Genomic DNA, 25,882 nt, shown 5'->3' with positions numbered 1-25,882 from the left:
GAAGATTTAAGTTCAAGTCATGACTTTACTATTCCTAACAGGATAACTTTGGGCAGATCACTTGACCTTTCTGGGCCTCTGTTACCTCACCTGTAAAACAGGCACACCACTGCTGTACCTACACCAAAAGAGATAAGGATTTAATCAGGTTTCACAAGCTACACATCCTATAAAATGTTTTTGTTGTTGTTTAGTCATTTTGGTTGTGTCCAACTCTTCATACCCCCATTTGGGGTTTTCTCTTTTCTAAAAATGTAGGGCATTATTATTATGGAAGATGATATCTTGTTCACCTTTTTCAGTAAGGCCCAACAGTGACGGTGTAAGGATGCTACTATGCAGGTGATCTGGCTCAGTTATCCAGGAAGCTATTTATTCTAAGGACAAAGAATCATGGAAAACCAGAATAAGGAGGGAGCTCAAAGGGGACTGGAACTAGAGGTCATCTAGTCTTTGCTTGGAGACTCCTAGTAAGAAGCAGCCCATTCATTTACTCTTGAGGCAGTCTGTTCCACTCATGAACAGCTCCAAATATTGCGTTTTTAGTGATGTCATGTGCTACATCCAATCACTTGTGACATAGGTACCACCATTAAAAAAAAGGCATGCAAGCATACTTGGGAATATCATTTTCAAAAGACAAATATGAATCAAGGATTTTATATTTATGTATATCCATATATTTTTATCATATCATTTGTTAGTGAAAAAATTACCTATGTATGTTATCTTGTCCAGAAGGGACTATACCTAGGTTGGCTACATTTACAATCTTCTGAAGTATCACAGGGGGAGTAGAATTCTGTGGTGAAGCAATGATTGTAGTTGATGTTTCATTCATTCCTGTCAGCATTCCTGTAATATTAAAAGGAAAATCCATTATAAGCTCATATCTTTATACAAACCACATTTGAAAAAACCAGGGCCTCCCAGCCAGTGTTTTTAAGGAGTTACTTTTACTAACAAAGTAATTCCTTAGAACGTATGCTATAAGTTAAATTTATAATAATTAAAAAATGAACCGCTACTATTTCTAAATAATTACATATTCCCATCACAGAAAAAATGTGTGGAAATATTATTTCCTGATGCAAAGCAATTTTCACCCCTTAATGGATTTGCTCGAGTACTAAAGGATAAAATGGCAGAAATACAAAGATGAAATCTCAATTTCAGCTCCCCTAAAAATATAATCAATTAATCTGAGACTACATAAACAAGCTTTTTCCTTTTGAGCTTATAAATATTCATTCAAACATATTTTATTGAGACATGTTAGTTGAGGGCAAATCATAGTGGATTCTGGAATTATGAGCAGCCATTATCTGAGGACTATTTGTCCTCATGAACTCAGAATGATCAAAGTTACCTTATCAGTGATTCACTCAGTTACCACCTGGCTTGTAAAAAGGTACATTCAGACAAGTCACACCTGATGACAGCGTTTGACTAATTCTGGCACAATAATTACACAATTAAACTTCAGCTACAAATCTAGGGGGCAAAAACCGTAAATAGAAAAAAATAAAAGAGCATCTTAGCTTCTAGAGAAACACACAATACTAGTTTATATTTTAGAAAGGCAACTAAGTTAATTAAAATCTTGAACAAAAGAAAATGGGGTTAACAACAAGGCATATCACCAATTTTGGAAAAAATTTTATTTCAAAATATTTAGTGAACAAACACAACATAACAGAATACTTTCTGTATTATTGCACTTTAGTACCTAGGTTAAAAAATAAAACCCAAGTATCACATATTTTAACCTGTGACCCACACTTAATTGCTTAAAAGTTAAAACTTTGGGAAAGTTTCAAATGTATACGATTATTTACCATGTTCATGGAGATGATAATTTGAGTTGCAACATTTTCTTTAAAAGCTCTGTATTTTCATGGCTGAGTGTTTTATCTGTGTTAAACTTCTACCAAAACGAAAGGAAACAAACCCCTGTAATTAGCAGTAGGAAGATACTAAAGGCCACCATCATAATCTGATTTATGCGGCAAAACATCAAATACAATTACCCAGATTCAAGCAAAGAGAAGCTTTAACCATTATGAAAACTCTGAGAACAGTATGTTCTGTCTTTGACTGTTTAACTTCAATATTAGGCAAAAGCTTTAAAACCTACACAAGCAGTCAGACGCTGCTTTTAAGCCAAGCACAGTGGCTGCCATAACACTGCTGAGAGATGTGTGTACTCATTTAGGATTTAAACCTTCTCCATTAAGCTCTATTGAAGAGCGACTGCTGAATAAATGAATGCAACTATGTTTATGTTAAAAGCCTGTTTCCCGCAGCATGTAATTAAAGGAAATGTTGTACAAAGCCAGTACTTTTGTCAAGCTCCTGTAAATGGAAAGATGGATAGCACTCAGAGAGGTGAATGCATTGCTTCATATTTAACCTTAACACTCTTGTCATTAATGGTTTGTCTAACTTGTTCTATAAAAGACAAGGTACTGCTCCATTGAAGTAAAATTAAAAAAATCAACTAAACCATGCTTTTCAGAACAGAAGATTCATTATCGTCAGCTAATGTATTGGCATAAAGCAAAGTAACATCCTATCAAGTAAGGCACACATTCAATCTGCCTTCCTACCCCCCCCCTTTATTTTTAACTCATGCTGTTTTATTGTTATAGGCAATTTGTACCACTCAGCATGACAGTGTAAACTGAATCAAGATTAATTTACATGCAAAAGAACACTTAGGAGAGCAGCATGGTAAGCAAATGTATTGTCTCGATTGCTGAGGTGGAAAAGAACCTGGAAAGAAAAAAAGGTGTTCTAATTAAGGGGCATCAAATATGATTGCTTGGGGTAGTTAAGGGCCAGAAAATAGTAAATGTCTGACCATTTAAAGAATTAGCATCTTGCTGGCTAGGAACACCTAAGATGGATGCATAAATCATAATAAAATTAAGTAAACATCCTAGGTTTTTTTTTTAAACCCTAGGATTTTCTAAATGAAAATATATCAGGTGTTTTCAAATTAACTATAAAGAGAATTTTGCAAAGGTTTCATTTAAAGTTCCACCTGAGAATAGAGATTCTAAAACCATATCAAGTTTTTCAACTATACATACTAAAGGTTTTAAAACAATGAGGCAACGTGTTTAAAAAATTACTAGCAGATTATTGAAAATTCCTGGTTTTTAATGCTATATTATTATGCTTTGTAATTTATCAAATTTTCAGTCAGAGTTATGAATAACAATGAATATGGGTTAATTAATTGCTACTAATATACACAAAATAATTAAAGGAATAAAATTTTAAAATTTTTTCTAAAGCTTTACATTACTAATTTATTTTATATAGAGAAAGTGAACAGGGAAAATATGACATGGTAGGGTACTTGAAATGGAGTTTTAAACCATTAAGTATGTATGTGTGTGTGTGTGTATATATATATATATACACACACACACACACACACACACACACACACACACACATATGCCATATAGATATATCTATAGACAGATATGCACATATGCATACACTAACAAAATGATCTTTGAATCATCCACAGTATCTGGTATACCACATCATATAGTTAAAAGATTAATGTAGCACCTGCCCAAGACTAACATAATAAGTGAATGAATTACACATTAGTTGAGTACTGGAAGCATGGATAGTATGGTGAACTTGATAATGAATGAGAAAACAAAACCAAACCAACTACTTATCATATTATATTTACACAACAAGCTTAATAAAACAGGCATATTCAGTCATACATTCCAAAATGCAAATCCAAGTAATGCAAGATTTGAAAAGGATGACAAAATAATTTGTTTTCTTATATAGTACTGGGCAGTCCATTTGAAATATTTTCATTGATCTTATATAAAATTCTTAATGAGGTTCATCTGAAACTTATTTTTAGAATTACTTAAAAGGTGTATCTTTGAGGTATGAAAATAGGTTTTTTAATCTACATTTTCCCCACTTGGATCAAAAGTAACAAATTTAAGATATTTGTTCAGTTATAAAATATTTTAAAAAAAACTTTTGAAATGAAATACTAAGTACATAAATTAGTTTCATTTAAAGAAGAAAGAGAAGGTAAACCTAGCATGCGATGAAATGTCTAACTCCCAGGCCAACTTGCATTTTACCTTAGAGAATGTTGCACTGATGAAATCTGAGTAAATTTATTTTTATTTTAGATTTTCACTTAAGAGTCAAATCTGGAATTCTTCTCTGAAATAAGCTAAGCTGTTTCTGGAGTTGTGTAACAAACAAATACATGTGTAAAGTTGAGAATTGAGACTTTGAATACGAAGGCTGTTGTAAAACAGCTGAAATCTCTAACTAGAAAGATGCTATAGAAAAGGCTCTTTAAACGTGTGGTAAATTTGCCAGCATCAGGTCCTGCATCAAAGAATGAATTCAGGAAGACAGAAAGAGCGATACAGAAATGCCAAGAGACCTTCATGGATTTACAAATACTTCATATAAACAAATTTTCAAATAGCTTTATTCAGAGTAGCCTTTCTGCTCTATTAAACATAGCAAACAGCTGCCAGATTTATTCAGACAAATAATCAACAACCATAGAAGTAAAATGGCAGAAGAAAAAGGAATTTTGGCAACAACTCCACAGAGAACCACAGCTATTCTCCAAGTGCACCTCTTCCATGCTCTCATGGTTTTGTATGGCCGGTCAGGAGAAAAAAAAAACAACAACAAAAAAACCCAAACAAAACAACAAACCTTCAGTCACTGTAATGCACAAAAATCCAAAAACACTACACAAAACAAAACAAAACAAAGGATCAAAATATCAAGGAGTAGGGAAAAAAAGATGAGGGCAAAAAGAATATACAATAACCTGCTGCTTTATTTATACATTAGCTACAATTTTCAAAAGAGGAACACGCTTACAAATAAATGTGGCAAAGCCTCATTCAGTCACTTATGTCACTCACCTTGGTTTGCTGGGCAGGTGTAAAGCAGTGAGGCAGGCTTTAGCCAGCAAAGGGTAAGAACAGCAAATATAAGAATCAATTCAATTTGTCAATGAGAAAAAAAAAATCACACAGCTAATTTTTTTTTCCTATGGTAATGATCAACTTCCAAGAAAAACCAATGCAGAGATGGACTGTTATTCTACCCTAGATGAAAAGACTTCAAAGTAAACAAACCACAGGAATGAAAACAGACCCCTCTATACACCTACAACATTTTACTCTTGTGTCCTTCTTTTCTTCATAAATACAACTTGTGTCATCCCCACAATGGGACAGAAGGCAAGGAAACAAAACCAAATATCTGCTTTACTACACTGCGGAGTACAAGGAAGTGTTTCTTTCCTTCCTCTGATTTGGGTGCTATAACTTTGTGTGTTCTATTCTCTTGCATACCTTGCACATTCTGAGAACCTGGCAGATATCACTTGATGACAATGACACCATGGGCTTTTTAGTTGTCAGTTTGCTAAAGACATTGGAAAATGCAGAAAAGCTTAAAGTCACTTGTGTAGCATTTAAATATTTCTCAAGTATGTACAATTTTATAAATTTTTTTTTGGTGGGGTGAGGAAGTTGGGGGTTTATATTTGTAATTCATTAATTTAGACAGCTCCCAATGAGGAGACTCCCTTGACCAATGGTAGAAAGCAACTGTTGTGCAACTTAGAGCCTTAGAAAGTTGCCTAGGGGAAACTGAGAGGTCAAGAGTCTTGCCCAGGGTCACAAAGCGTATGTCAGAGAAAGGACCTGAACCCATGTGGTCCTGACTCAGAGGTCTATTCACTTTGTCATGCTGCATAATCAGTGTGTCCCTAAGGTCACCTAAAGCTATTTCCCATTATTCATATAAGGAACGGCTCAGTTCAATTAGTAGCTGTGTTTGACTTTGAGACAAGCACTAGAGACATGAACTGTACTAAAATATTTTACATTTAAATGGTTATTTACAAATGTGTTGGTTCAGATAGAGTTCTAAAATATAGCATTTCTTTTGTACAGAGTTATTCCAGAAGACAATGGAGTTTGCATATTGGAGCCAGGAATAAGATTTGAAGGGTAAAGAACCTTAATGTCCTAGGAGAAAAAAAAAGTACATTACATGTACATGAGAAACGGTCTTGTAAGGAAAGGTAATATTGATATAAAACACTGTATTACCACACACTGAGGTTTCTAGGTGTTGGTAGGTCCCCAAATTTTGCCATTAACGCTAATACAAAATGCATTAGTGTACCATCAAGTTGACAAACCATAACTCCCAGGGCTAAAAAGTTGATTTTGAACTCAACTTATTATGGGTTTTCTTTTTAAAAGATGTATTAATCAATTTTCAAATATCACTGGAATGTACACGGCCTATGCTTTTAAGGTTATTTGATAAAAGAAAATCATTAGTAGATTAGAAGAGCATACACCAGAGCCCATTAATGCCTACGTATATCTGATCACTTATATTAGATGACCCGTCAGAAGACCAAGCAAATGTTATTTGGGGTATAAATTTCCAGCAGAATGAAGTCATTTCTCACCTTGCTCTCTCCTAAAATCTTTCTCTGACATGGCCACAGGTAAAAGAAGCTCTCCAACAGGTGGCTGGATATTAACGCTGAAGCAATCATCCTTTGTACTAATGGAAAGAAACACAAGACAACTATCAAAATGATTTATAATTAATATTTTCCCTTATTACTTGTAAGGTTTAAATACATTTAGCTGCACTACAAGATGATTTTCTTTGCTTAAGTTCTCCTGGATAAAAAGCCTGGGAAATTTATTTGTAGAGAAACAGCAAAGCAGAACAGATTTTCATTAAAAAAAGCATAATTAAGACAGTTTATACTATACTGTCATTAGATCTATAAAGGACACTTTCTAAAATGTGGAAGAAAACCAGAGGCAAATTTGTGCAGGTCATATAGAGGATTTAATCAACTAGAAGACTACTCTATGTAGCTCACTAAACAAATGATATATTTCTTCATCTTCATATTTATAAACCTGAAATGCAGAAAGTGGCAGGCTAGACTTATAAGCTGTTGGAGAAAATTTCTCTCTCACAATATGGGGTTAGTCTTTGGCCCAGCTGTGTGCATTTAATATGATGCCAGACTTCTGGTAAATGAATGTTAACATTCATATTTTTACAAAAGCTCTAATTTACTTTTCAGAAAAGTCTCTGAACTAAACTATAAATGGTTCAAAACGAAGGTTACATTACATTTAAAGATAACATCTTTGGTTCAGTAGTTTTGTGATTCTAGAGTAGTATTTTTTCCATTCCAATTAGGTGCCTTTTGGGCGGTGGGGAGTGCCCAGATCTTTTATTTCCTTCAGGGAAGGGACTCTTGGTGAAGAAATTCCCTCTGCCAATAAAGATCAGTCCTTTCTACTATGTATAGGCTTAAAGAGTTGCTGGGGCAGTGAGAGGGGGTACTGAGAGATTAAATAACTTTTCCAAGGTCACACAGCCAGTGTGAGTCATAGGCAGGACTTGACCTCATGTGTCCTGGCTTCAAGGCTAGTTCTCTATCCAGTGTGAAATGCTGACAATTACTTAGCAAATAACATAACAACTATTTTGTTTAAAACTTCATGGTAGGAAGAATAAACCACATTTATATAGCATTTTATGTATTAACAAAACACTGTGCTCACTGAAGTAAGAAATCTAAATTATCATTATCCCCAATTTAAAGATAAGCAATCAGAAGCTCAGAAGAGAGATGATTTGCGAATGGACTCATAGGCAATAAGTGCTGGGGTTTGGATTCAAATCTAGATTACCCAACTCTAAGTTAAGTGTTCTTTCTATGACCCAGTTCTGTCTGTCAAATGAAACTGTTATCAACAGGAGGAAAAAAGCATCTGATTAATAACCATGATATTCAAATGAATTACAAAGGTTTTTTTTTTTAATCTTGATGCTTGAAGTTGGATAGATGGCCAAAAATAGCTGACAAACTATATCTATATATGTATATACATGTATGTATATATGTATAAGATAGATATAGATATATATGTTTTAGTTTGTTACAGGGAAACTCTATCTCCTAGAGAAAATTTCTATACTGATTCTTGATTAGAATAATGAATAGAAATCAAGATGAATGACTTCATGCATGTGGGTACTTGACCCATCAGTGTAGATAGATCACAATCCTTCCACAATTTAGTAGATGACTCACAAATTGTTGTAGTTGAAAGAAAATCCTCTTCTGGGGATCACAGCATCCCAGAAGTCTAGAGGTGAAAAGGGCCTCAGGGGCCACTTAGTCCAATTCTGAACAGAAATTTCCCCTATATCACAGTTGTACTCTACCGTTTGCTTGGTAATCAAGTTGTGTTCTACCATTTGCTTGAAGCTCTACAGCAAGGTGGTACCCGCTGAGACAGCCCATTCAACTTCTGGATGGTTTTGGATGACTGAAAACTCTCTGGGCCAACCCTATTGAACATGCTGCTGTTTCAGACATAGTGCTGTCTCCTGCCTCTGGCCCCTGTGCTGCCTGTGCTCACTCTGCCTATCTGGATTTCTGCTTCCCTTTCAGTCCTCAAGGTCACCTCCGTCATGAAGCTTTTCTAGCCCGCCTTGGCCCCATCCCCTGCTAATTTAGCATATCCTCTGGAGGTTAACATCTTTCTGCTTTGTACATAACTGTATGTGCATACCCTTTCTCCCTCATTAGAAGGTGAGTAGTTCTTTAGCACAGGAGGATTTCACTTCTGCCTTTCATCCCCAGACACCAGCACAGTGATTGGCACACTGCTTAATAAATTCTTGCTGATTGACCAATTGGGAAGTTTTTCTTTCTATCCAGCCGAAATCTGCCTCTTGGCAACCTCAATCCATTGTTCCCTTTGGTGCCCTCTGTGGCTAAACACAAGTCCTTCCACATGAAAGTCTTCCAAATACTTGAAGTTATTATCATACACTGCAAGTTTTCTCTTTTCCAGGATAAATATACCCGTTCCAACTGAGTTCTGCCTTCATTCTGTCATCAGTTATCATGTCTCATCAATCTCAAAGCAGCATGATAATTTTGCAAAAGATTTTTTCCTATACCATATATCTAACAAGGAGTGAGATTTTAGTCTACCAACCAGCAAGTTAACATATTACTGTGAGAACTGAACCACACCAATATTGACATTCTCCTTATAAATGATATGAACAAACAGAAGGAAGTTGTAGCTACGAGGAAGAATGACTCACAGGTCAAACATGGAGGAGCAAATAAATTATCCGGCAGAGTTGATTTCATCATGTGCCTAAAGGTGGTGAGAATCATTATTTCAGGGGACATTTGGCCATCTTGCTTGGCAGTGCTCATGATCAGAATAAGCAAAAAGACAACAGTGAAACTAATTGAAGCTTATGCATCAATAATTGTTGCTTAAGGTGAAGTTGAAAAATTCTATAAACAACTCAGATTGTTTATACCAAGTCAACATACACTTTAGAGGTATGTATAAGGAAAGATGGTGAAAAATGTGACGGAAAATAGAGACTAAGATTAAGAAATCAAAGAGGTCAAAGGCTTGCAAACTATACAAAAGGCTTAGACCTATGGGCTAGTTAGGTGGTGCACTGGATGGAGCACAGGGCTGAGTGTAAGAGATGTGAGTTCAAATCCTGCCTCAGACACTTACTAGCTGTGTGACCCTGGGCAGGTCTGTTTGCCTAAGATGCCTCATATATAAAATGGAGATAATAATAGCACCCACATTCCAGGTTGTTGTGAGGATCAAATGAGATAACATTTGTAAAGCACAGTGTTAGACATATAGTAAATACTATATAAAAGTTAGTTGTTGTTGTTCTTTCAGAAATACTTTCCCCCAAGAAATTAGATAGTACCAAACATGGTGAACAACAAATAATATTTTTGAAAAGGAAATTAACATCTTAACTGAACTGGAAAAAACTATCCCCCCCAAACGACTGCAAAGACATCAATAACTGACCTATACCCTACCCCCTATAAAACCTTTTTGAGAGTGATTTACACACCTACTGAAAATTATCCACAGCAGGCTGTACCCTAAAAAAAAAAAAAAAAGGTTTTCCTGATGAAATTGCATGATACATAATAATAAACAAGCTTGGCCATGAAAAAAGATAAAGAAATGGGTCTCCCCACCCCACCCCCTTTTGGCTTGGGACTGTGTCAAGTTGCATATTCTTTTGGATTGAGTTGTACTGATGCCTTTTGATGAAAGAGTTTTTGGGTTTTGCTCTTTATTTTTTTATTACACGGGATGGCAAACTAGATGTGGGGAGAGGATGGGTATATTTGGAAATGAAAGTGATGTAAAAACAAAAGAAATTAACAAAAACATTTTTTAAAAGGATGAAAAAAACCACTGTCACTTTTCATTACGTCTCCTGACAGAATCCTCTCTCCTAACAATGTTTAGTTAGGCAAACTGACACATTGACCACATCTGTTAGTATCTATTTTATTTCCCATATACTATTCCTTACCCCAATTCTATCTACCCTGGCAGAATTCTCCCTTGTAATAAAGAAAAATAATCAAACAAAACCCTCAGCAACTGTGTCCATAGTACTCCCCCCCATCTCCCTATCAAGAGGGAGGGAGGAGTTACTTCATAATCACTCCACTCTTCTCCTATCTCCCTGACTTTCCACAGGCTAGCCCCCCTTGCCTTGCATGCACTTCTACTTATTCATTTCCTTTAAAGCAATGCCTTCTATATCTTGTTCTGGTCATTCCCTCTCCAAATTTACTTTGTATTTAAGCTTTTTTTGGGGTACATATTTTGTATGTACACAAGCATCCTGAGTACAAGGAATACTGAATTTTTGTCTTTTACCCCCACTGCTTAACATAGGACCTGTCACATAATAGTCACTTAATAAATGTTTGTCGATTGATTGACCGCTTGAATCAGTGATGGTCACTGCCCTTAATCTAAATTCAAGCTCCTGTTTTGTTTTGGTGTATAACATTATTGTAATCACTGTGCATCTTATTCTCCCTATTCTGCTTTCTTCACTTTGTATCAGTTAATACAAATCTTCCTATGCTTCACTGAATTCCTCATGTTTATATTAGCTAAAAATGCAATAATATAGCATTAATCGTACACTATGACTTGTTCAACTATTGCCCAATGAAATAACATCCATATGTCCCTTTTCATACATCCCGTATCCCCTTTACGATCATAAAAAATACTATTAATATTTTGGTATTTAAGGGATTGTTGTCTTCATTAGGCAGAATCTTAAACTCAGCATGTCCAAAACTTAACTCATTATCTTTTTCCAAAACCATCTTCTCTTTCTAACTTCCCTATTACTTTTAAGAGCACCACCTTTCAATTACTTAGGTTCACGGCTTCAGCATCATTTTCAACTCCTCCCTCTCTCACTCATGCTCCAATATATCCAATCTTGTCAATTCCACCTTTGCAACACTTTTCTTATACATTCTTTTCTCTCCTCTGATACTGCCACCATGCTGGTGCAGGTCCTATCACCTGAAACCTGAATTAATATAATTGCCTTTTAGGTGTTCTCCCTGCCTCGGGTTTCTTCCTCTCCAGTTTAGCCTAAACACCCCACCCACCCACCCTACACCCTTTCCCCCCAGCTCTCTTGTGTGCTCATAAACTCTGGTGGCTTCCTACTACCTCCAGGATCAAATAGACAATCAATTCAATTCAATACATATTTATTAAGGGCCTCCTATGTGCCAGGCCCTGTGCTAAACACTGGGGATACAAGAGAGAGGCAAGAGTCCCTCAAGAAGCTTACAATCTAATTGGGGAGATAACATGAAAACAAATATATACAAAAGCAAGCTGTATATAAGATAAATAGGAAATAATTAACAGAGAGAAGGCTTCCTAAAAGAGGTGGGATTTTTAGTTAAGATTTAAAGGAATCTTCTGTCTCATTTTTAAAGTTCTTCATAATTTGGCCCTTTCCTACCTTTTTAAAAATCATCTTTCACTCTGACTTGCCTTCATGTACTCTGTGATCTAGTGACACTGGCCTTCTTGGCCCCTTGCATACAACACTCTATTTCCATACATGATGTACTTTTGCTATCTGAACCCAGGCCTGGAGCAGTCTCTTTCCTCACCTCTATGTCATTCAAGTATCAGATGAAATCCCATCTTTTGCAAGAAGTCTTTCCTGGTGCCCCTTAATGTTAGTGCCTTTCCTCTGAGATTATCTCCAATCTGCCCTGTCTATATCTTGTTTGTATGTGTCCTCCCCCATTAGAAGGTGAATTTCTTGAGAGCAGGAGCTGTTTCTGCCTTTTGTTTTATTCCTAGTACTTAGCACAGTGCCTGGCATAGTGAGCTCTTACTAAATGCTTGTTGACTGTCTTTGGCTATAGAGTATATGCCCTATAGTGGAAATGCTAGGTCAAAAGGCGTCAATGCTTTCTTGGCACATTATATTTCCAAAATATTCTTCATAAGGTTGGCCCCAATTCAAAGCTTTAAAAGCTGTGAATATGTCCAACTGTTCTGAACAACACTGGTCCAGAAAAGTATATCTTCATAGTTAGTGACTGAAGGACACAGGGAATAAGAGATACTACTGTGTTTATTTAATATTCCTTAATAAATGAAGTAGAGTTTACTGTGCTTGATGATCCCCTATCACTCTCAATCAAAGCATAAAGAAGAGACGTGTTTGCCTCTCTAATAGTGGATGTCCAACAGAATACAAGTGGAAGTAGGATTCAGTATAGATGCAAATTCCTCCAGATGTATCTGAAGGTAACAATGTACTAATTTTTTCCCTGGAATTCTATAGAGGCAATCAGATGACATTTCCAATTACTCAAAAGTTTAGTCTAACTTATCTACATAGGAAAAATCAAGTGGATAAAGAAGAACTTATTGTCTAGACTAGGACATGCAGTTGGCTAGACCCCACTCAATTAGTCTCCAAGTACATATCTTTTGGATAGAAATTGTAGAAAGAGAATAAGCTGGACCCAAAATTAAACAGGAGGAAGAAGCTGGATTGAATTTGGGAAATTGAACCATGTCTCCAATGTTCCCAAATTATCTTCTGAAGCCTGCATCCATCCAGTGATCCTATGTGGCTGTGATCATGAACCACATCAATCTCTAAAGAATCAAAATTGTGGCCAATGGAGAGACATATGGTGGGCATAATTAGCCTGCAACATAATACTAATGATTATTTTTAGGATAGGAGTGACATGATATCAACCAGGAGATGCATGATCAGAAAAGGAATATGAGTTGATCATGTAATGATGAGTGAAGAGCAACAGATGGACAATCTGAATGATGCACTGACACCCATAGAATGTTAAAAGTCCTAGAGAAAAATCTGCTGTTCAACAGGTGGAATGTCTATAAATGAGAATATACACAATAATCACAAATAAAGAAAATGTGTGGTTGGAGGAAATAACAACATTGATAAGATGAAGGATCTACCAAAATATTGAAATAAGAAGATTAAATATTAGATTGTTAACGTTCAATTCTAGTTGGAACATATATTCCTGAAAACATATCATGTGTGTGTGCATCGGGTATGTGTGTGTACAAAGGAACTATATCTTCTCCGTCCCTGCTAATCCTTATATAAATATCCCAAATGATGATGAAGATTGTTTCTCTGTTTCTGAACTGCATTTGCTTTCAGATGTACTTAGTGATTTATGGATGATATCCATAAGGTATTGAATTGGGTGGCTATTTAAAGTGTGAGTATATGAAGGCAAAGTTAATCTCTCCCACTAAGTTTCAAAATAACTATAACAATATGAAACCAATACATAACCTCAATAATGAGACAGCACTCATTGCCCCATTTTCTTTCTGCTTTGATGGAAAGGAACTGCATGTAAAAGCTTGTCTTTATGGTTCACAGTCACTTCAGAATGTAGAATCTCTTACATTTGCCCTTCTTACTTCTATACATCTACACTAATGTACTTGGGAGAAAAAAGCATCATCGATCATACATTCTTGCTTTTTCTTCCTTTTTTATTGAACCACCAAGAACAGTATAGCACATCACTAAGCAAAAGGGTGCTACTTACTATGCAAAACACGGAGTTGGTGATTGGCATCTAAGACCAATTGATGTACACGTTCCCACCATCTCCCTACCCCCACAAGCACTACTATAAAGCTATTGATTTCAACACCGTCGATCGGTTTCCATTTTCTGATTTGGGGCAGGCCAATTAAGCAAGTGAGTAATTGTGATTACACTGCTGCAGGATCAATGACATTTGATGCAAGACAAAGTGCTCTTTTTGGAACACATAAGGAAAATAATTATGATTCTGGGGGTTTTGGTGCTAAGCCAATTCCTAATAAAATTTCAAATAAATGGCATGCATAGAAACCTCCATAGTGAAAATTTTAGAAAACAAAGTATATATGTAGATATTATGGAAAATATAGTTAATTCCTAAAATAGCCTAGACTATTTCATGCCTATAAGAAGTAATTTTAGAAAAGTGAGACATTAGAGAAATTGTTTAAAGCAGTCCAAATACTGACAGACTAAAGAGTAACTACACATTGATACCCAAAGAGACTTTAAGTTTAAGTTAGAAATTATTTTACCCCAAAAATTATTTATATAGGCTATACATTTTTTTAAAAAGACAAATCAGAAAAAACCCCACCATGTTGTGCCTATCTATCTAACAGGCCAAGTATAAAAGTTTCATAAGAAAAGGGACATTTGTGGGTTCTCAGTTTTAGACTAAGTTGGCATATGAGCTTTGTCATTGGGCTCACATTGCCCAAGTCATTACAATGAATACACCAGTGGTGTGGGGAGGCAAATCTATTTACAGTGACGTTACTCATAGTCTGGTGTTCAGTAATATTGATCTGTCTTGTTTGTCTAATAGGAAAATAATAAACAATTACTAGGCAATGTTGGAAAAAGTAATCAGTTTTTATATATCACTAATACAGCAGACCTCCCAAAACATAAAGGTGATGATCTGCATAAAATCAATGTGCTATGCTACATTGGTTGTATTCATCATTGCAGATTCTCAGCAATAAATGGTATAATATTAGGCCTGAATCACTGGTAAACTGAAAAGTTATATGTCAAAGAAAAGTTATGTATGTAATCTATGTGCCTGTTACAAAGTGACTATTTTGTAAACTTGATGATTTTCTATAATAAAAATCTGTGTGCTATAAGATGGTCTGTAATTTAGACAAAATACACCACATACTTCGGTAGCAATAAAAGCACCACAATCTGGAACTTAACATTTTCCAATAAGACAAACAAAGCTTATGGATGATTACAAAAACATACCCACAAAGAAAACCAGAGTTTAAAAATTAAACTCAGAGCTTATTAAACACTTGTATTGATTTATTAATATGGGGTTCTAGAAGAAAAACAATAGCAAAAGAAAAACATATCAAATGCTTAGAATAGCAAAAGAAATATAAAGAAATGATGGTTTCACTAGAAACCTTCAATTTTGGAAACTATAACTGCAAATTACTTAAAGAAATAGTCTTGCACCTCCATTCTCTAAAATAGTTCTTCTCAGTGGTAGTCACCTGTGAAAAGTACAAAATAATAAACTTGACAATGCTAAGTATCTGTAGTTCCTAAACTGATGACTAAAGTTACGAAGTCCAATAGGTTTTCAGATAATTAAGCTTGGTTACTCATCTTCCAATGTGAGAAGCTTAAGATGAATAGCTAAGATGTCCAATTATGTTATATGTAATGTTCTTAAATTTTCCATATCATATCATAGTTTTGCCAAACATCATTAAGAAAAATTTAGGCTAACACCTGTACATGGGACTACAGTACTTTAAAATTCAATTATGAAGGGGGCAGCTAGGTGGTGCAGTGGATAAAGTGCTGGCCTTGGATTCAGGAGGACCTGAGTTCAGATCTGACCTCAGACACTTGACACTTACTAGCTGTGTGACCTTGGGCAAGTCACTTAACCCTCATTGCCCCCCCCAATTCAATTATGAAACTATTTTCAGTCATGAAAATACCGAAAATTCCATATCATTTGTATAATTATTCCAGAGTAGTCTAAAATAGATCAAAACAAAGGCATTTAATTTTTATGTTTTGGCAGAAAAGGCTATCTGAAAGCCAAGAGTTTGTTAATAACAACCAGGCATTTTTTTCTCAAACTAGTATCATTAAAGAAACTACAAATATAAAATAGCACCTGAACTTACCACAACTGGAAACAGGCAGTCTGAGTGGAATCACAAAAGTCAATACCCATTGCAACAGTAATGGATCCCCCAGGCTCAAGAGATTCTAGGAAATGAGATCATTTGAATGTAAAAACACAATGAATGTCACAAATAATGAACCAAACAAAATACTCAAAATTTTTCTAAAACCAAAGTTACTTATTACTGTAGTCAAGGATTTCTCTTGAAAAGTTCATGGTTTTATACTATTGTTTTTATAGGTTATAGAGGCAAGACCATAATGAATTACTTTGGTACTAATCTTTAGCACACACACTAGTCCTCAGGGGACTTAGAAGAGTTTATATACATTTAAAAGACAAACTTAAGGACAATAAGCTTAAAATTGGCAATGGGGAAAAATCCCACAAATTAGAACAGCTTTTAAGAGTTTTAAAGGGATACTGGAATAGTTAATCACCTTGGAAGAATATCAAGTAACTGTGCTCAGAAATTAACCAGGACAACTGGCATTTTGGGGGACCAAAATGACAAGTCTATTGGCATTATACAGAGGGTGGTTGAAAGGAAATCTGAATAGCATAAGATGAGACAATCTTAGAAAAGAAATAAGCTGGAGACATATTATAGTTTTTGGAATCCTTGGAGCTTCAATGGTACACTATCAATCAACTAACCTAGCTATGAAGCATTGCCACAACAAACAGACAATATCTGACATGCTCAGGTGTCACTTGTCCAATTCAGGTAAATTACTTTACTCATCTTATGATTTGAGTCCAGTTATCTTTTAGTTAGTTACATTTACTCTATACACCCAAGTGAAATTACAGAATCATACATTTGGAAGGGGCCCTATAGGCAAAATCCTATCTGTAAGAATATCCTCTACAACATCCCAACAGGTGGTTATCCAGACTCTAATCAAAGACTTCCAGTGAGAGGGAGGACAAGGCTTACTGCCCGTTCACTTTAGGACAGCTATTAGAGATCGGGCCATTTCATAATTGCTGGTTCAGTTCTCTTTTATCAATCCTGAATCTTCCTCTAGTTCTTCTTTATGTGGCCAAGTGAAAGGAGTCTATGGTCTCTTTCTCATCATGGCTATAATACTGATTCTAAGTTTTCTCTTCTCTAGGTTAAATATCTCCAGTTCCTTTGACTGATCTTTATTTGACAGTTTTTCTTACCACCTGTATTAGTCTCTTCTGAATGTTTTCCAATTTGATTAAGTCTATAACTCAAGTGTGGTACCCAGAATAGAAAACAATACTACAAATGTAATTTGACCTAGGCAGATTTATGATTTCCTTCATTCTGAATAGAATTCTTCTTAAGATAGCACTGGCCTTTTTTGGGGCTGGGGGCTAACAGGTCTACACTGTTAACAGTAGAATGAATTGTCAATTTAACTCAATATATTAACAGCTGTCAAACCATGTCTCCTCCATTTTATATTCATGAAGTTGATTTTTGGGGAATCCAATGTAGAATTTTACATTTTTTTTGAACCTGTTAAATTTCATCTTATTTATTTCTCCCAGTTACCCTAGCTAGTTGAGGCCTTTTAGAACTCTGATTTATCATTAACATAACTCTAAAAAATCTACATGAAAACATGAGTTACATATTGTGAAGAAATATTAGAAACATCCCCATTAAAAATAGTTCAAAACAGGATTGTCCATTTTTACTAATTCTAGTCAATGGCTTAAAAAAATAAATGATAGCTATAGCAATGTGTATTATGTTACAATTCATCTTTCATTTTCATGGGAGTGATCAAAAAAGTGATACATATAAGCAACCCTTTCCACATTGTAAAGATGCTGCAGAATTGTAGCCACTGTGTTTGTAGGCCACTTCATCATACAAGGACTTCACTTTACAGGACTGTAGAATGCCTTTGTTTCAAAAGTAAACATCCATTTTTTATTTCTGTATTGCTTTGAAGTCCACTCACCCTACTTAAGATTAACTGACTTGTGCTTGACCTACAGCAGCTCCCTAAGTATCTTGCTATTTTTTATTCTCCAGGTATATCCGGTCCAGTGCAGTTATGTGGTAGCAAGGAGCACAATACTAGAAGCTAGTGGTCATCTTAATGATGAACCTGTGTTTTTTCCTTCAGTGTTTCAGACTGATTTTTAAAAATTAATACACTTTATATTAGACTTGAAATCTTCCATTTTTTTAACATAACGACGTTTAGAGTATTTTGCCGTTTTAAGTCACCTCTAAAGAGGTACCTTTAAGTGAATGAATGATGCATTCTATACTTACTGAAAATATAATACAACAGTGAAATGGATTAAATATAATTTATGTACATACTGATTATGAAAGCAGATCTCTTTCAATACAATAATCTACTTCTCTGCCTTACCTAAAATGATAAAGCAAAGAATATATTCACTTTTGAAACTGCCTTTTCTCAACTACAGAAGTCTGGATCTCTCCACTGCACACAATCTTTACCTTTAAGGGAGGCTTTGTATATGTAGAAAAGACTAGCCAACAAAAATATTTATCCAAGTCCTTTCTCCTAAGGAAGGCAAACCTGTAGAATAGCTCACTGCCCAGTTTTTACTATTTATTCAATGTTATATAAACTATGTTGATGCTGGTAAAAATTATGACTATGTGAGGTTGCCCTCCCCCCCGCCCCGAATATTTATCAACCCAATGCTGCTATTCTCTCAGTAATTTGCTTCATTTCACAGAATTTAGTGTTGGCAAGGATTCTTAGAGAATTTATTGTTTAGCTCCTCATTTTATTGATGAAGAAACAGTCCTAGAAAGGCTAAATGATTCGTCCAAGGTTACATACCTAGAACCAAGGTTTCCCAAGTCCAGTATTCTTTTCATCAGATCTTACCACCTTAATTTAGTTAGTCTTTATTTCTCAAACAGCCTATCATTAAATAGTATGCTGCACAAGTGGTAGATGAAAATCTTTGTCTGGAACTATTTTAGATTCTAGGTTAACAAATGATGTCAATTACTATTAAAAGGCAGTACAGTAATGTTACCTCTGTTTCTTCATTTATTATTCTATCCATATTCATCCTTTATTCTCCTTCCTATGTTCATCTAGATGTGCTAAATAAATTCTAGGAGTACTCCTTGCTCTTCTTCCATTCCCAAAGTGTTTCCATTGATGAGTGATCCATGAGGATAGTATGAAGCCTCACATATTGTATTTAATTGTTAGTACCCAATTGTAAGGAAAAATAACATGCTTCAGTAATGAAGTGCTTTATAAATATTATCTCATTTAATCTTCACAATAAAATTGGGAGTTAGGTGCTATTATTATCCGCATTTTAAATATGAAGAAACTGAGGTCAAGTGTCTTGCCCAAGGTTAAACAGCTAGTAAGTACCTGAGGCTTGATTTGAACTCAGGTCTTTCTAACTCCAGGATTAGTGTTCTATCCACTCTGCCACCTAGCTTTCTAGAATTTGGAGAATTATATACAATTAGATGGATTAAGTAATTGGGTAAAGAGTTAGAGAAAGTTATAGGCCAAGAAATAAAATTAAGATTGTAACTGGACTTTCCAAATATATATAAACAAGTTATTAAAATAACTGAATAGGGGTCAGCTAGATGGCGCAGTAGATGGAGCACCGGCCCTGGAATCAGGAGTACCTGAGTTCAAATCCGGCCTCAGACACTTAACACTTACTAGCTGTGTGACCTTGGGCAAGTCACTTAACCCCAACTGCCTCATGAAAAAAAAACAAACAAAAAAACCAAAACAAAATAAAATAAAATAAAATAACGGAATAGTAGGCACATATAGAAAAAAGGTTCACATTAGTCCAGTTATTGCTAATGTAAAACAGGTTAGGATATTAATCGGCTAGTGTTGGACATTAAACTAAAGGATTATTTTGGTTTTCTTGTAAAACAGAATACTCACTTAAGGTGTGACTAGGCTAATTTATAAATTGAACTGAATGTTTATGCAAATGTTCATTTACAGTCCATATAGGTATTCTGGTTTATGCTAAATATAAAACATTAGATCACTTTTAACATTTGCCCATGCTGATGCCTAAAAATGGGTGGGATATATACATAAAACTATCTGTCCTTCACTTCTGAAGATGAAACTAGGAGTAGTAATTACAATATGTGGGTGGTTGAAGAAACTAATGCTGGACCAGTAACTATTTCTACGCTGTGCATGTACTATTACAGAATTTAGGTAACTGACTGTGGGATGGACTCCAGTTTACCCTTTACTTCTATCATCAATGTGTTCAACCTCTATCATTCCTTACCTTGGGTGAAAAATCTTGTTCAGTTAAAACTGGTATTCTTTGTTTGTTTTGGGTTTTTTGTTTGTTTTTGAAGGGCAATGGGGGTTAAGTGACTTGCCCAGGGTCACACAGCTAGTAAGTGTCTGAGGCTGGATTTGAACTCAGGTCCTCCTGAATCCAAGGCTAGTACCTTATCCACTGCGCCACCTAGCTGCCCCCCCAAAATTGGTATTCTTTAATATGCAATTTTCTTTTGGTTGGTTGCTTATAAAATCATCTTCCAGTCATTGTAATCTTAAGAGTTTTATTATAGTAATGTGCCTGGGTGAGTCTGGATTTATCCCTGATGGCATATCCTGTGAATTTTGTAATCTGCCCCTTGATTTTAATATTTCTGGAAATTTGTCTTAAACAGTTTTATGAAATATGGTGATAAGAGTATTTCTTTATTCACTATTTTTAAAATGTGTGGTCTTAGGTGCTGAGTTCTGTCCTGTAGATCTGTTACTTTTGTTTGCAAAGCTTCCAAGCATTCCTCCACTTGGGTCATCCACCCCTTGAATTCCTTTACCCCTTGTTTATATGCTTCAGGGGTGTTTCCAAGTTACTGAGTTTCATCATTTTGTCTTGTTCCTTCTTCACTAATTTCATTTCTTCTTTTTCCCCCTAAGTTTATTTATCATTATCCATTTTATAGCTTTGACTTCATTTGACTTCATTTCTAAGGCTACTGTTGAGGTTAATTTGTCACATTTCCCTTTCTGTGTTTTTCCTTGAGCTTCTTTTGATCTATATTCTTTATCCTTTGTTTTGGAGTGCTTCCCATCTCTTCTGGATCATTTTTCCTTTCCTAGGAAATAATTGTCTTTGAGGTGTTTGGGGTTTTTTGTTACTGCTTTTGAGGGGGCACAGAGGCAGCTCAACTCTCTTGCTACCCTTTAATGCACCATCTCTCCTCAAAAATGCAGAACTTCACAATCTCAAGGGATCTTTTGAGAGATCATAATTTTGCAGATAAAAAAAATGAAGCCCAGAGAGGGTGACTTGCTCAAGGTCAAATAGCTTGGTAGGTAAAAATGACCTTAATGTCTTCAGCTATTTCAAAACATTATTTAATTGTATTTATGTTTTGGGTGTGGGGAGAGGGACTTATGACTGGCTTAATACTTTTGCTTAATAATAATAATAATAATAATAATAATAATAATAATAATAATAATAAAGGTTTCAGTGTTTATAGCTACACAGCATACTAGCTAATCTGAGCTTGTTTTCCAGAAGTACAAAAGTTCAGAGATGTATAGCTCTGTAAGCTATGTTGTCTGGTGTCCTTCAATACACAGGACCACAGGGCTAGAGCTGGAAAAAAATTAAGAAATTATCTGCTCTAACCCCCTATTTTTACAAATGAAGAAACTAAGGCCCAGAGAGATTAAGTCACATGCTTACAATCACACAGGGAGGATATAGGAGAGTCAGCATCTAATGACTACAAATCTGGTACTCTTCTACCATCTCTTCATTTAATGTTTTCTAACCTGAGCCTGTTGGGAAATAGTTCTTAGGTGCTAGCATCAGATTAACCAACAGTGGACCAAGTATCTATATGAAAAGCACTAGGGTCAGGATTCTTATAATGGTACAATGGTATTGCTCCAAATATGGCAGAATTTTTATAACCTGAGACCTACTGATGACCCTGCGTAGTCACTCAGTATTCTGAAAGACAAGTAGATTGTACTGATGAAATGCTTTAAGAAGCTGGATATCCACCATGAATTGACTTTAGTTATTTCACTGTATAGGAAGGGAGGTAATCTGGCTGCCTTATGGACCCTTAGCTAGTTTTGGAGTTTGTCATTGTATTACTGGCAAGTGTTTACTATTTTCTCCCAAATCATGCTTCACCTTCTTGATTTGTATTTCTACTTTTGTAGAAATCTTATATTTAATTTTTTTTATTCTCTTTATACTTATTTAACACATACTATATGTGCATGTGGTATCTTTCTGTTAGGATTTAAGTGTATTGTGAATAGGGATTGTTTCATGCTATGAATTTAACTTCTCGGATCCTATCACTTCACCTGGCCCTGAGAAGGTGTTTAATACATGCTTGTTGCTTGATTAACTGAAATTGTGATTGGCCCCTCCAGTACCAGATAGACTTTCTTGAATGTCCCATAATACTAAGCCAGGAGAAAAAATAGGAATACATTTTTCTCCCCATTGCTACTCCTAGCAATACTTCCTTTTTTAGCAACTAATTCCTCTTTGTTTGAAGCTGGCACACCCCCACCCTACCCCCCAATATGCACTTATATACATGTGTGTATATGTAAATATGTGTGTATAGATATAAATATGAAACCCTTTCTAGATCCTAATATCTAGATGGAGATTATACACCCCTTCTCTTCCCCTCTTCTCTAGATCCTGGTAGCAGTTATCTACCAGTCCCCAGGTCATTCTCACTGCTTTCTCAAGGAGTTATAATCAGCTTAGCCTGCATAGATTTTATTCAGACAAAGATGTTTGCATGTTGTTTCCCCCATTAGACCATGAGGTCCTTGAGAGTAGGCAATGTCTTCTGTCATTTCAAAAAATTTCCAGTGCTTGGCACAATACCTGGCACATGCTAAGGGACCAACTGGCTAATTGACTTCCTCCCCATCTCTACCATAGCCCATAGCCCTTATACTTGAGGACTTTTCAAAACACCTTGGCCTGCAAAGTCGCTAGTCTCCTTAAATCCCATGACCTTAACTTTCACTCTACCTCATGCATACACAGAGAAGTCATACCCTTGATCTCCAATCACTTGTGTCACTCACATTATTGAGAACTTTGACATTTCACCACCTAACCATCATTTCCTATCCTCTCTCTCCATGTGCCTCAATTCTCCCTTCTAAACCTATTGGTCACAGTCACTTGGTGACTGCCTCAGAGCTCTCCCAGGTCATCAATTCTATTGGGAGCTGACTTTCCCCTTTCTCAATCTTGACTCTATAGTTAATCAGCTCAACTCTATCCTGCTCTAAGCTCCTGAATCATTCTCTTTTCTTATCCATTCATTCCTTGCTAAACTCTAAACCTGGGTTTCCGATATCATCTACTTTCTCTGCTCTGACTGTGCTATGCTGGAGGAAGTCACATAACTTTGATAACGAGGCCTCTGGCAAATTAATGCTAGCCAATCTCAACTGGGTCCTTGTTGCTCCACAGAAACCCTCTTCCCTTCCCTGACTGGCACTCCTCACAGCAATTATACCAAATTTCTTCTTTTTCCAAGTCTCCTATACATACAACTCCCTTATGTCTCCTCCCAAGATCTTACCTCATATTTTACAGAGAAAATAGTGGCGATATGTCATAAACACACTTCATTACTCTATTCAGTACCTACCCCCCAAATTCCTTGATATTTTCCTCAATCTCTCCTTTACTCCTTTTTCTGATAAAGAAATAGCCCTTCTCTTCATCAATACCAACTCCTCTATTTGTGTCCATATTCCTATCACTTAATGCCTCCTCCAGGAGTGACATCTCAGTCATCCCCACTACTCCTAATATTTCATCTCTATCTACTGGCTCTTTCTTTATTGCCTACAAATATGGCCAGGTCTTCCCCACCCTTAAAAAAAATACCCCAAACCAAAAAAAAAAAAAATCCACATTTCCATTTGATCCTACCAACCCTTCAACCTGGATCTCTCATTCCTTTCAGAACCAAACTCCTAGAGGGAAAAAAAGACTGTTTATACTTGTTGCTTCTACTTCCTCTCCTTTAATTCACTTCTCAACACATTCCAATTTTGCTTCTCAGTTCACTACTCACTTGAAACTTCTGCCTCCAATGTTAGCATTGATTTCTTAATCAAATTAGCCTTTTCCTGGTTTTTATCCTTCTTGACCTCTATAGCACCCGGATGTCCTTTAGCATCTCAAACTCAACATGACCCATAAAGAATTCATATCCTTATCTCCAAAACATTCTTCTTCCTTTCCAACTTTGCCAAAGGCAAAGCCACCCAGATCTGCAAAGTTGGTGTCATTCTCATTTCTCCATTCTGTCTCATTACTTATATTTAACCAGTTGCCAAGTCTTGCCAATTCTACCTCCAAAACATCTCTCACATCTGTCCCCTTCTCTTGACTCATGGCTACTATTATTTATCATTTTTGTCTGCCTCCACTCTGTCCTTTCTTCATTCCATCCTCCACCCAGAGGTCAGTGATATTCTTAAACCACAGGTCTTTCTGTATCATTCCTCTGCTGAAGCAGTTCCAATGTCCCCCTCTTGCTTTTGGTTTAAAATATAAACTCCTCTGTTTGAGAGTTAAAACTCTTTAAAATCTAACTCCAACCTATCCTTTTAGATTTATTTCATGTTACGCCATAGAACTTAAGCTGTGTTCTTATCAAGATGATTTATTGCCTCTTCCCCCATGTGGGATCCTTTCCTTTCTTATTGCCACCTCTTGGTCTTCTCAGCTTCCTTCAAAGGGAAGCTTATGTTCATTCCGCTTCCTACAGGAGGATATATCTCCTGATCCTACTACTTGTGAGTGCTCTCCCATCTTAAATTGCTTTACATTTGCTTTCTATATACTTTGCATTTACTAATCTAAGTATCTGTTTCTCGTTCCCTCCATCAGAATATGGTTTTTGAGGACAAGGATTGATTCTTTTATTATTTTTTTTTGTCTTTATATCCCTGGGACCTTGCAGATAATAGATGCTGTCACATAAATAGATGTATTTATTAAATACCACTGCATAATGGTTAGGACAGAATTTAGTATGCTATGGGCACTCAATAAATCATAACTGAGTCAATGACAAATTACTCTCTTAAATACTTGGCTATGAATGGGAAAGTAGTGCTAAGAAAGTGATATTCATTTGTATTTATTTCTCAGTTAAAGTAGTAATACTAAGTTTATTATATTTCTTCTGTTCCACATTGGCCATTAAAAGGTCAATTCATCGACTCATGCCAGCTCCAAGAAATGTTAATACTGTTCTACTGTTTTAACCTTTGGATAACATTTCTAATGTTTGAAAAACTCATATTTCAGTTTTTAAAACTAAGCTATAAGTTTTTAACTCAGTGAAACAAAAAGTTATATTGCAATCAAAGAAAAGACTACCTATTTTTGATATTCATAACTTTTCTAGCAATACTTAAATTTCAATATAATCTAATAGAAATCAGATAGGGGAAGTTTTGATAGGACACTTGCACTTCATTTACCTATTTCTTTTTTTATTACTTTTAAAAAATTAATAAAGTATTTTATTTTTTTCCCGTTACATGTAAAGATAGTTCTCAACTTTTGTTTATACAAGCTTTCCAATTTCAGATTTTTCTCCCTCCCTCCCCTCTCCCCTAGACAGCAGGT

General features: G+C 35.7%; 1 protein-coding gene across 1 annotated transcript in view; it reads right to left on the bottom strand.

The window, feature by feature from the left end:
- AP3B1 (adaptor related protein complex 3 subunit beta 1) overlaps nt 1-25,882 on the bottom strand; it is a 336,292-nt gene that overhangs the window by 12,956 nt on the left and 297,454 nt on the right. The window contains 3 exon segments of the mRNA XM_043972455.1: nt 717-855; nt 6,521-6,618; nt 16,221-16,305. Of these exon segments, the coding sequence (XP_043828390.1) occupies nt 717-855; nt 6,521-6,618; nt 16,221-16,305 (322 nt within the window).

The sequence above is a fragment of the Dromiciops gliroides genome, chromosome 1 (assembly GCF_019393635.1).
Source record: "Dromiciops gliroides isolate mDroGli1 chromosome 1, mDroGli1.pri, whole genome shotgun sequence".
Taxonomy (NCBI): domain Eukaryota; kingdom Metazoa; phylum Chordata; class Mammalia; order Microbiotheria; family Microbiotheriidae; genus Dromiciops; species Dromiciops gliroides.
Note: the sequence above shows the minus strand (reverse complement) of the source record. Positions and strands in the feature narration are given on the sequence as shown.